At 41.3% G+C, this 12,465-nt stretch overlaps 1 protein-coding gene across 1 annotated transcript; it reads left to right on the plus strand.

The window, feature by feature from the left end:
- Positions 1-543: 543 nt before the first annotated feature.
- Positions 544-11,528, plus strand: LOC309534787 (acidic mammalian chitinase-like; the record flags this gene model as incomplete). Its single annotated transcript, XM_082227174.1, has 11 exons — positions 544-568; positions 1,264-1,293; positions 2,157-2,361; positions 2,833-2,889; positions 3,996-4,161; positions 5,345-5,463; positions 6,524-6,647; positions 6,749-6,931; positions 7,968-8,084; positions 8,292-8,427; positions 11,166-11,528. The coding sequence occupies 11 exons, from the start codon at positions 544-546 to the stop codon at positions 11,447-11,449; spliced, it is 1,446 nt and encodes a 481-aa protein (XP_082083300.1). The 3' UTR covers positions 11,450-11,528.
- Between the last annotated feature and the right edge of the window lie 937 nt (positions 11,529-12,465).

Raw genomic sequence — 12,465 nt, forward strand, 5'->3', positions numbered from 1 at the left:
ACAAAAATAACACAAGTGGAGAAATAATTAAAAGACAGCCAGCACAGCCAGCAGATCATTAAAACTCTCGGATAAAAACAAAGGAGAATAAAACCGCTTAAAACCACTTAAAAACTTGGATAAGGGCAAACGAAATTACTCGGTAACTGCCTTTGTCGCCATATTGGGTGGCTCCTCCCCCAGCCAATCTTACTTTTGATTAAACATGCCTAGGATTCCATTGTGGTTGGGAATCAGGAGCTAGAATTTGTCACAACTTTCATTGCAACTACTTGGTGATGTAGCTGTTCTATGGGCTATTCAATGCCATTGCAATCTTTAGGGGACTTTGGGAGATTTTATCCTTGTGAAGGCTTCTGAGCAGTTGTTGACCTTGACTAAATGAAATTTTCTACCTGTGATATTTCATCTGAACTTTTTGGAAGTCTTATCTCCCTCATTGCAGGTGTCTGGGTCCCACAACGATAAGAGGGATTTTGCCCTCTACATAAAGCAGATCTTACCATTGGGAGTTGGGCACTCACAGTTGGGAAAACCAGGAAGATGGGGAAGGGTCTGTTGTGCTTTGGTGAGTATACCTTGCAGTTTTCAAGCTTCCTACTACAATTGTTAGGAAGGACAGAGGTTTCCTACAGAGTTGGTCTTAATAGCCATAGAGTGAATGTTCTAGAAAAGGTTTCACAGTATTGTCTTCTGAGAATGAGCAATAATGTTCAAAATGCTGTCACATGCTTTGGAACTCTTGTTATTAGAGTTATGCCAAATTTGTGCCAACATAAAATGTATGGGGGAAATGTGGAGCTACTGAGAGTGGGATTTCTCCAATATTTTTGAAAGAAGGCATCTTCCTGAGGTGATCCCAGGTAGTCAGAATCTACTTAGAAAACACTTAGATAACACTATCTCATCATGTCATCATTCAGTCACTTAAATATAGCTATGTGATGATACCGTGAAGCCAAATCAGAGAGACGGTTGGAAACTCAGGCTTCTTGGTGATGCCAGGTACAGTAATCAGCTGGGTTTGACTACACAGTGATGTTACAAAGCCGAATCAGAGTGAAGGGAATGCTTTTGGTGAACTATTCTGTTCTGCCTTGCGGCAGAATCCTAAAAATAACCCTAAAAGTGGGTATAGGGTGGTGCTGGTTCATCGCACAGGTGGTGCATTGTGTGAAGCATGGCCCCTCCATTTTGATTCAACTCTACATACCGATGAAAATATTTTTATCTGTTTCTAAGACGTTCGCTTTTCTTTTGCAGGTTTGGCGGTTCTGCTGCAGCTGCAGCTTGGTGAGAAACTTTCCCTATATGGTTAATGAGACTAAAGTAAGGGTGGCTTTCTAGTGAGGCAGAGTGTTTAAACCAGCCATATTCACTATGCTGTTATAGTCCACAAGGGGTCACACAGTGAATATGACTGCTTGGGTAACAAATGACTATTACAGCATTAACGTGTCTGGAAGGGATAAAGCTCTTTAAAAGTATAGTTTATAGATATTTTGGCATGAGGATGCCATAGGGAAACAACTTTGGAAGCTCAGTAGGATCAATGAGAAGGAGACTAGACTACCCTGAAGGATGGTGGAGTTATTTCAAACCATATGTGATTATTCCTCCAGTTGTTCATTTTTTTAAAAAAATCACAGTACAGTCTTGCATGAGATACATGGTAGGAAAAGGGGATGTTTAACCCTTCCACCTGTTCATCTTTGAAAATAGTCATGCCTAGCTATTTTCCCACCCACTAAGGAAAATATAAAGGCTCCCTGTATTTTTCCAACTTTGTACAACACTTTTAAAACCCTCCAATTCTGAAACAAAGTAGCCCTTCTGCCAATCCATGCATTTTTTTTTGGAGGGGGGAGACGGACATCTGTAAAGGAGAGCCTGGTATACATGCACAAAATCTCCCTGTTTTGGAACTCTGAGCAGGGAGAGATAATATTCACAAGGAGGTCCCCTTTTACAGACACCTTCCCTGTGTGGGCAGTGGGAGGTGGATGGGGGAAATGCCCAACAAGGGCTAATTTGCAGCGAGTGGCTATTTTACTAGCTAGAATAGTTTTTATAGCATAGTTGTATAAGGCACAATGACAGCAAGGATGAAAATGAGCCCTGCAAATGTTGCTCATCTTCGTTTCACCCCTTTTCAGGTTCTGCCTACAAACTAGTGTGCTATTTCACCAACTGGTCTCAGTATAGGCCAGAGCCGGCCAAATACTTCCCAAACAACATTGATCCAAATCTCTGTACTCATTTGATATATGCCTTTGCCACTATGAATCAACATAAGATTGCCCCTTATGAATGGAATGATGAGGACAGGCTCTTCCCTGAATTTCAAGCACTTAAGAACAGGTCAGTATTTTCTTTCTCCAGAATGATTTGAAAACGGGTGATTTTCCAAACATGTATGGAGGTGCAAATAGTATTGAAGACGGAATCACATATAACTGTTTTGATGCAAACGTGAGCACAAATAATCACGAATGCACAATAACAAACACATCTGGAGAGGCCCATAGTCTAATTACCATGTAAGCTTCATGCAAGCAAATCAAGATGAATCAATAGGTCATCTGAAGAAGCCCTGTCTATTTGTACAAGCATGTAACATGGATCCTTTTTAAAAATTTCAATTTCAAGAAATTGTTGCAAGAGATTTTGAAATAACAGAAATAATAATAATAATAATAATAATAATAATAATAATAATAATAATAGGCAACTTTGTGCCTTCAGCATCTCAACATTCCTTTAACATTCCACTTTTGACTCTGGAATCACCATGCAAGTTTCTAGACTGATATTCTCTTACATGTTTTACAGCAACCCCAATCTTGTCACACTGCTAGCTATTGGAGGCTGGAATTTTGGCACACAGAAGTGAGTATCCTTTCCACATACATACTAAATTGTGACAGTATTAAGACTCTGAACCCATAGAGTGTGTTCCTGTTGAGCATTTGAAACGAAAGCAGACATAAGGTTCAGGCCACAGTGATAGCTATTGACAAGCAATGATCTGAAATTAAATTCTGACACTGATTGAGAAATAAGGTATGGGTTGTGATAACAAACCACCCCAGCAGGGTAAAAGTAACTTTTGATGAGGGGTTCCAGTGACCTTGTTATCTAGGAATAGGGTCAATAAAAAGTGAATGATAATTGACATGATACCTGCAGAACTGTGTATGCTGTGTTCTAAATAAAAACACAAAAGCAACAAATCACAATTTTGTGCTATGATAATCTAGTTCTATGCCAATAATTCTGAGTTCTGTATAAATTATTACAAAATGGACATATTTGCATATATTTCTTTCATTTGCACAACTTAATCTGATATGGCTAACCAGAGGAAGCTATCGAGGGTACAGGGAACTTCCTCTGCCTGACCTGTCCTACTTAGCCTTCCTTCTGACTTCTGAGCATGAGGGAATGTCCAACTGTCATACTTCTACTGGGTTCCTCTTACATGTTTCACAAGTCGCTTGCCCATGGGCAACATCTGCATGACTAGAGCAACATTTAAAGGACTCAACCCTATGAGTGGGGACTGATTGCATGGACTTCAGTCAAGGAATCAATGCTTTGCCAGGAAGGAATGCCAGTTACATGGGAAAGGTCTATATGATCAGACCTCTGACCAGTGATAGGGCCATTTTAACATTACTTGAGCTGTGTGGGAGATGGTCTTGGAGAAGTGGCTCCAACATGGTTGTGATAAAGTTTATAAAGTACATAGCAGCATGCATTAAGTAAGGGAACAAATTTGATGCAATTCTTAGGGTGTAAATTGTGCATTCACTACTAATCTTTCACTGTGCTTTATACATACTCCTGATTATGGGAGTATGTGTGATATCAGTTGCAAAAGAGAACATACATACATTAAACAGCATAATATATTTTGTTTAATAAAAAGGGAATGATATCTAAATGGCATGCAAGGGCATGTGGGAAACTATCTAAGAATCCCCTCTTCCTAGGTTCACTGAAATGGTTGCCTCAGCTACCAATCGAAAAATCTTCATTGATTCAGTGATTGAATATCTTTGTAAGTTTGGGTTTGATGGGATTGACCTGGACTTTGAATACCCAGGATCGAGGGGAAGTCCTCCCGAAGACAAGCAACGCTTCACAATCCTGATTCGGGTGAGAAACCAAGACACTAGTTTTGATAATCCCCCACAATCTGTGCTTCAGAAAATCAGCAGTAATGTTTTATTCCCAAAACCCCTTTGAAACCACACTTTCCTTATGTCTTACAGTTGTACATAAAGTTTATGTGCAGTTATTCACTACGCCGGATTTATGTCCTGCGCGAAAGCTTAAATGATTGGGACAAAATATTTTTGGCATAATATTTTGTAGCCTTTCTGGCTTTTGTCACTTTAAACAACACAATTGTTAGATTAGCACTGCTACACCAGAGCTGCACACTGTACAACAGGTGACACTCTTCCTCCAAGGATTTAAAAGAATAGCAGCATCAGCAGCTAAAATATAAGCAACAGGGCATGACCAATAACTTAGTAATAATAATGACTTAAATGGGTGTAGGCATGTTGGTCACTTGCAGAAAACAATGGAAGAGAGTTCAGTGGCACCACAGGACGCTAGTCTGTTAATCTTTAAGGCAGGAGTAGGGAACCTCTGACTTCTGAGCTGGATGTGGCCTGTGATGGGTTCTCAAATGGCCCTAGGCCTTTCCTCCCCAGTCCTGCTCACATAGTGACAGGAGAAGACAGATGGAGGAAGAGAAGTCCCACAAGGCTCTGTCATTTTAAATAACAGCAGCTCTAAGAAAAGTTCACAAATTGGTTTGGGTGGGTAGTCATGTTGCTCATCAGTAATTGTGCAAAAAAGTAAATCAGTCAATAGGTATGGCTCTTGCACTATTACGTTTCACTCACAATTCAGAAAAGGAATGGAAGCACGTCTTGGGACAAGAAACTCATTCCCCCCCCCCCGTACAAAAATATTATGTTTTCAGTGCAGGGAAATGCACTGGAATGAATGCAACAAATGTCCAGCAAGTTAATAGTGTGGAATGTTCTAACATTTATGTACAAGATGTCTGTAGATCAAAGTGGTGTTTGACAACTTAAAAAAAAAGACATACATGCCAATAAGGTGACTGGTGAAATAACCATATATTTATGTAACATGTTAACAAATTTAGAAGTTTTTTTTAAAAAAAAACCATGCAAGATTTTATGAGAAGCAATGGGAAGGGGCTGTTTCAATGTCTCCTATAGAAATGTGTGAATAATAGATACTCATGAGAAACAACAGTAAGGTTTGACATAATTCTAAATACTGTATCTCTCCATAGGAAATGCTGGCTGCCTTTGAGAACAGTAAATGTAATGGGAAAAGGCTTTTGATCACAGCAGCAGTTTCTGCTGGCAAAGGGACCATTGATGCTGGATATGAAATTGCTGCAATAGGACAGTAAGTACCAGGAAGCTCAAATGAGGATTTCAACTCTGTTCCTAAATCAGTGGTAGAATGTCCATTTTGTGCAGTTAAGTACCAGTGTCACTGATGAAAACCTAGGAAGATTATAGAGTCATACCATAGCCTGGTATTGGATTTCCCAGCGTTTCTTATGTCATTACTCCATGAGAGGGGTTCTCATATTTTTTACCCCAGGGCATCACTTGAGATAACTGAAAACTACCAAGGCCCACCTTGGCTCAGAGCCAGAGCCAGTCACATATTGGTGGTGGAGCTTGGCCTAGTAAGCTGGCAAATATCAACACCATTTTCTGCTGATATCTAATCACTCTCTTGAAATTGATAAATTCTTCTCCACAATTATTTTCTTGTGGCAAGGAATTCCATAGTTCAGCCTTCTTCGAGCTAAGTACAGACATAAGCTCTGGAGGTTTTGTAACTCGGAGTCCCTGTTTTGGGCAGAATCTGCTAATCCAGAAGTGCTGAGTGAAGACAGCTTTTGATTTTATATTTTCCCTTCTGCTTGTCCACATGCTGCTCAAAGTATTTTTTTTTACTCTTGTGTTGCCTTTCTTCTCCCACTCTTCTATCACATTTCACTTGTACCCCATTCCTCTCCAAACTGTGAGTTTCTTTCACCTTTCCTCTCTACCCCTTTGACATTTACTTCCTCCTAGAGCATCTTCCCTCTCTTATCCTCTTCTCTGTTCCCAGTTTATTTATTTTTCTAAATATTTGTCTTCTGTCTTCAGCACCTCCTCTTGCCCTTTCCCCACATAGGAGAGAGATCTCCTTTTCTTCCTTGCTCCCGAACATCTGTGTCCTGACCACTATGTGAGGAGCTGCAGGTGTTGGCACTGGCCCAGCCAAAAACTACAGCATAGCTAAGGGGGCAGGGGCACAAGGTGGGTAAGTGAGGAGGTACTGTGGCACTGAGGCCCACCTAAAAGTGGTCCGAGGCCCACTGGTAGTCCCCAGCTCACTGCTTAAAACAAAGTTGTCTGTAAGAAACCATGTACTAGCTATAGCAATGGTTTTGTTTGATTTATTCCAGACTTTTAGATTTCATCAGTGTAATGACATATGACTTCCATGGTGGTTGGGATACCTGCACAGGACACAACAGCCCATTGTATGTGGGATCCAAAGACCAGGGTGATTTAAGGTATTTCAACTGTGTAAGTAAAGCCTCCTGATCCAAGAAATGCTATTATTGTGCGTTTTTCACGAGACAGATGAATATACAGAGTCCTAATTCCACCATTCCCCTTTTCCTCAGGATTATGCCATGCAATACTGGAAGGACAATGGTGTCCCAGCTGAAAAGCTGCTTATGGGATTCCCCACCTATGGGCGCACTTTCAGGCTTACTTCATCAGATACAGGTGTTTGCGCACCTGTATCTGGGGCTGGCTCTGCCGGCCCTTACACCCGCGAGGCAGGCTTCTGGGCCTACTATGAGGTAACTCTCTTGCGCAACTCTCTTTCAAGCTCCGCTCCGCTTGTCAGGCTAAATGCGATATGACTGTGTATATGTTTAGTTCCTGGGTCAAAGGGGGAGTACTTGAAGAAGGAGCTTCCTGTAGAGGTGAGTAGTAGGAAGAAGCCCAGAGACCTAGGAGTAAGCAAGGCTCCTTGTCTGCTGTAAAACAACTCAACAACTGCTTGCTTTAATAAACACTTTCTCTGCGTATGTTGGACAACCTGGAACAACAGCATCTTATTAAGAAATTAATTAAATGGCAATTCTAGAGGAAAGGATGAATGTGGAAGTATCCTTAGTTGGAGCTGAAAGACTTAGCATTCCATGTCCTGTCGCCATCTTGTGCTCTTGCAACATTGCTTAATGGCAACAGGTCCGCTAATAATGTCCCATGCAATATGAGAGGACTACCACATAGTGCAGTTGGCATGGACTAAGACTGATAAACTAATGGATTGCATGTTCTCACAGTGCTGGCACATGTTCCCAAGTAGTGGCATTATTGGAAGGCCACCCCTCCCCACATGCTATACTCGGTCTTAGATTATTTAAACACCCAATTAGAGAACCGGACTACAATAGTTTTGTCATAAATGTTTCTCTCTATAGCTATCATGCTTATGCCAGCATTTTAAACAATATCAGACATTTACCTTATCAAATGTGATTTCTTGTGCTCAATAATAGGTGTTTAGCTGTGGCTTGCTTTTCTTAACCTCTGTTTCCAGGTCCACACCCTCTTTTTAGATTTGTTCTAGAGGTCCAGTTTGAAATATTAATGATTTACTCTACACAGAGGTTCAGATCAAGGCCTTAGAAAAATGTGGCCATTCAGAGATAGATGTGTCAGGGGATGCTCTGATATGAGAGAAAATCCTTCTCAGGAAACGCTAACCCTTATTAGTTTTTAGGTGCCTGAAGCAGCACAAAACAGGGGCCAAAGCTGAGCCCACAATGATGTCCTCTGGTATTATGAATTGCAGATTGATTATTATTTTTTGTAATGTTTTCACAGATTTGCACATTTTTAAAAACTGCCACAAAAGAATGGATTGATGACCAGAAAGTTCCATATACCTACAAGGGTAATGAATGGGTTGGATATGATGACATTTGCAGCTACAAATACAAAGTAAGATGAATGTGTTTCATTTTCTTTTTACCATTTCCCTAAAATTAGGACATACGTGGACTGCATGTTTGAACTGACATGGGATTTAGCAAAGATGTGAATTATCGCTGTCCAAATAAGAAGTGGTTTGAGTAACAGATATGAAATGAAAAGGAAAAATGCTGTGGAATTTTTTATTAAATAGAGCTTTGTTTTGTTTTTTGCCAGGTCAAATACCTGAAAGAGAACAATTTTGGAGGTGCCATGGTTTGGGCAATTGATCTGGATGATTTTCTGGGTACATTCTGTAATGAAGGAAAATATCCTTTAATAAATGAGCTGAAGAGACTTCTTGAATCAAATGGTAAGCTGTTTCCAGAAGGGTAGCCATGTTAGGATCTTGTGGCATCTTAAAGATGAGCAAATTTCCTATGGCAGAAGTGTTCATGGGATGGATACAGTTCATGGCATGAGTTGCATGAAGTAGCAAACAGATATACAAACAAAAAGGGTGATGGTGGGAATGTAGAGGACTGAGGTAAGAGGAAAATGAAATGCAGAAAGAACAGACTGTGTTGATTACCTGAAAGCAAGATAGTGACAGTGACAAATTAGCAAGGCGGCAGTGATCGTGATGACACCCTGGCATTAACTTAATCTCAGTTTAAGATACAAGTGACAGAAATGAATTGCCTGATAAACTATAGTTCAGCGGTTTCCCACTGAAGTTTCCATCTGTAACTCCTTTGTTCAATGATCTAGGACACTTGGAAAACTTATTCCTGCTCAGTTATGTTATTGTTAAGTAAATAGGCATGGTTAAGTAAATAGAATATTTGACTTACTGTTTAAATAATGCTTCCAATATGGCTCCAAGACTAGGAATAGTTATACACTGCTCCTAAATCACCAGAAACAGTGTGAATGCTTAAGGATTCAGTCTCTGGCACGTGGTCATAACTGGTGACCTTGCACAGCAGCAATGTCAGGATCTTAGCACAATTGCGTGTGTAGGTCCCCAGGCCACCCCTCAAATAACTTCACACATAACACGTAATTTTTGTTTTGGTTTTTGGGCACTATTTTGGCCACAACTTTATTAAAATACAAAATCAGTGAGTGGTTGCTTAGACATTGGTTATGACTATCTGTCCCCCCACCTGGGACAGAACTGACATCCCGAGGTCCGATCGGTAGCCAGTAGAAGAGAAAGTCAAACTTGGGGGTCATTTGAGCTAAGCGTCGGACCCACGCCGCTCACCCCAGCAGCTCCCCGAAAGCTTGCCTGCCCGGTCCTATAACAAGGATTCCCATAACAGGGATTGGGCGGCCCTGGTCCCATAACAGGGATTGGACGAAATCATGGCAAGCCCCAGGATTCCTTTAACGGAATTCCCTTCAGCGCAATAGGAGGGGCAGGCCCAGCCTGACCCCTCCACCACCAGCATATTATAACCAATGCCTAACCGCAACCTTACAAGTTGTGACAAATTGCTGAGCAGTAGGCAAAAACCAAATGGCACAGCCAATCACCAAGTGGCAAAATTCCTACTAGGCCCCTGCTCCAAAGCAGACGACCCCATGACAGGCAAAGCAAGGTCAACCGGAAAGAGGGCGGGCGGGCGGGTGATCCGATGCACTCTGCAAAGACAGATAGGTAGCCGTGTTGGTCTGCCATAGTCAAAATAAAAAAAATTCCTTAAAGTAGCACCTTAAAGACCAACTAAGTTAGTTCTAGGTATGAGCTTTCGTGTGCATGCACACGAAAAAGAAGGAGGTATCTGAAGAAGTGTGCATGCACACGAAGGCTCATACCAAGAACTAACTTAGTTGGTCTTTAAGGTGCTACTTTAAGGAATTTTTTTATTTTGACTCTGCAAAGAGAAAGAGAAACCACAGTGCACCGATATTTAAAGACTATGGTCCCACCCACCCAATTTGCAACATACAATTTGCCCCAGCAACCCGGTTACCCAATCATGATGCCAGGCAACAACTATTAACCTGCCTGGCAACAAGAGGCCTGGCCTGGTGGCCCACACCGCAACACGTGCTCTCATTTATTGGAGAACACGCTTTGCTACGCCTCTGCTGCTCACACAAGGACACTCACATTGGCAGTGCGGAATGGAGCAAGGTTTCCCTTTATTTTTTTATGTTGCATTCCCTGGGCTTCTCATACTTTGGACATAATATCCTGGGATTATTTTAACCTCAGAATGATTCCACATAGGGCCAGATTTAGGTTTGATGAGGCCCTAAGCTACTGATGGTAATGGGGCCCTTTATATGTCCAGCTGTCCTTTGTCAACAACAAAATGTCGCTGTTTTTTGTGTTGAATATATGCTATACAGTGGAACCTCGACTTACATATGCCTTGTCTCACGGACGTTCCAAGTTGCGTCCGCAGCAAACCTGGAAGTAAACACTGGGTTTGCCATGATTTGTGCATGCCTGGAAGCAGCTTCTGTCATCTGCGTAGAAGCGCGCTACCGCCAAATTTGTTGATCATTTTAATACTTTATTTATTTGTAATTAAATTCATTAATGGTTTTATTACAATCAAGCAGCATATACCGGTAAATGTTGTGAATCAATCCATCAATCAATCAATCAATCAATCATGAAGCCATTTTCTAAAGTGTGAGAAGAGGACCATGCCTGTAAACAAACAGTGGAAATAAGCAACACCGAGTTGGGGATTCCCCTTGATATATCCATCATATGATCTCATATAATATGATCATATGATCCCATATAATTATGAACATACAGAATTCCTTTACAGGGTTCTGTGTTCAATGGGAGTCACAAATTCCCAAGCCTTAAGCCTGTCTCCCATGTGAAGTGCAGGTCAGCCCCTAGTTGATCATGTACCTCAATGAAATGAATAGCATTTGAAGAAGGCAAGTAGACTGGACATCTTTGGTTTACATATGCACACAATGAGCTTTGCCTGGGAGCACTTTCTTATTTATTTCTTTGTATCTAAATTGATATGACCTGTTTGCATAAACACACCTTCCCTGGGTGGCTTAGTCCTTTAGTATGATTCCATAGGAATATGATTTTCTCACTGTGTTGTTAAATATTAATTTTAGAGCCTATTGTGCCAGACTGCCCTGGTGGTGTAACTCCAACCCCTTCCACAACTACTACTACAACTAACGGAGGAGGAGGAGGAGACCCTACTCCTCCTCCTGCAACTACAACTGTGGGGCCCCCAGTGCCTGGTAACTTTTGTGCCAACCAACCGGATGGTATCCATGCGGACCCAGAAGACAAGACCAAATTCTACATATGCGCTAACCATCAGACTCACAGTTTCAGCTGTGCAGCTGGATTGGTTTTCAATGACAGCTGCAAGTGCTGCAACTACCCTTAAATATTAACAGGTGGTTTCCATCAAGGAGAGATGATTAAAATAATGTAGTCTTGTGGTCCACAGCAGACCCCTTTGCCTACAAATAAAATCTACCAGGCATGGCTAAAGTATGTTTGTGCTGATGTCTTTTTGGTAAAATATGTTGGCTGGGTGTTCTTACTTTCATTCATGATAAATTTAAAGAAGAAGATGTGACTTTTTATGTCCCTGGGCAAGATGTCATGGAGCTAAATGTAGCTCACCCAACATAGGCTCGTGCATAGGAGGGAATCACCAAAGGGACTTGAAAATGGGGAGGGCATAATCCAAAGGCATACGATGCAGCAATTTTGTTAAAGTTAATACTAGCAACAGAGGAAGTTTTCTTTATCTAGCCCAGCACTGTCTACTCTGACTGGTAGAGATTCTTTAGATTTCCAGGCGGACAGTATTTCACAATTCCTGCTCTCGGAAATTTGGATGAAGGGCAGTATACAAATAATAATAATAATAATAATAATAATAATAATAATAATAATTGGAGATGTCAAAGATTAAACCTTCAGCATGCTAAGCATCCCTCCCCAGTCCAGTCTCAGTGTGGTGATTGCTTAGATGTGAAATTGCCCAGGAATTCTGTGTATTCTGCCCCCCATTCCATCACAGAAAAACAAACAAATAATAATAATAAACAGTATCTTAATTTAGGCTGAATTCTGCCCAAATTAATAGTGTTGCATGTTATCCCAATCTTTGAGTGATGCAAGATTCCAGAGGTTCCAGGTGTGCTTACTCACGGTCCATGTTTCCTTTTGGAAGTGAGGCACAGTGGAGACTGTGGTGTCTTTAGGATATGTGTTTATTTACATAACCTGAGCCTACGATGCAGGGTTTCACAGCATTAACAGAAACAAGAGGGTCTTGTTTCTCCTATAGCTGCAGCCTTGGATTCAAATAGACACCAGCCATGGGTCTAATCCTCTCTCCAGCTTGCTGCCTTTACCAGACTGCAACCTTTCCCCTCCAGGTCACATCCC

The sequence above is a fragment of the Podarcis vaucheri genome, assembly GCF_965113315.1.
Source record: "Podarcis vaucheri genome assembly, chromosome: 6".
Lineage (NCBI taxonomy): Eukaryota > Metazoa > Chordata > Lepidosauria > Squamata > Lacertidae > Podarcis > Podarcis vaucheri.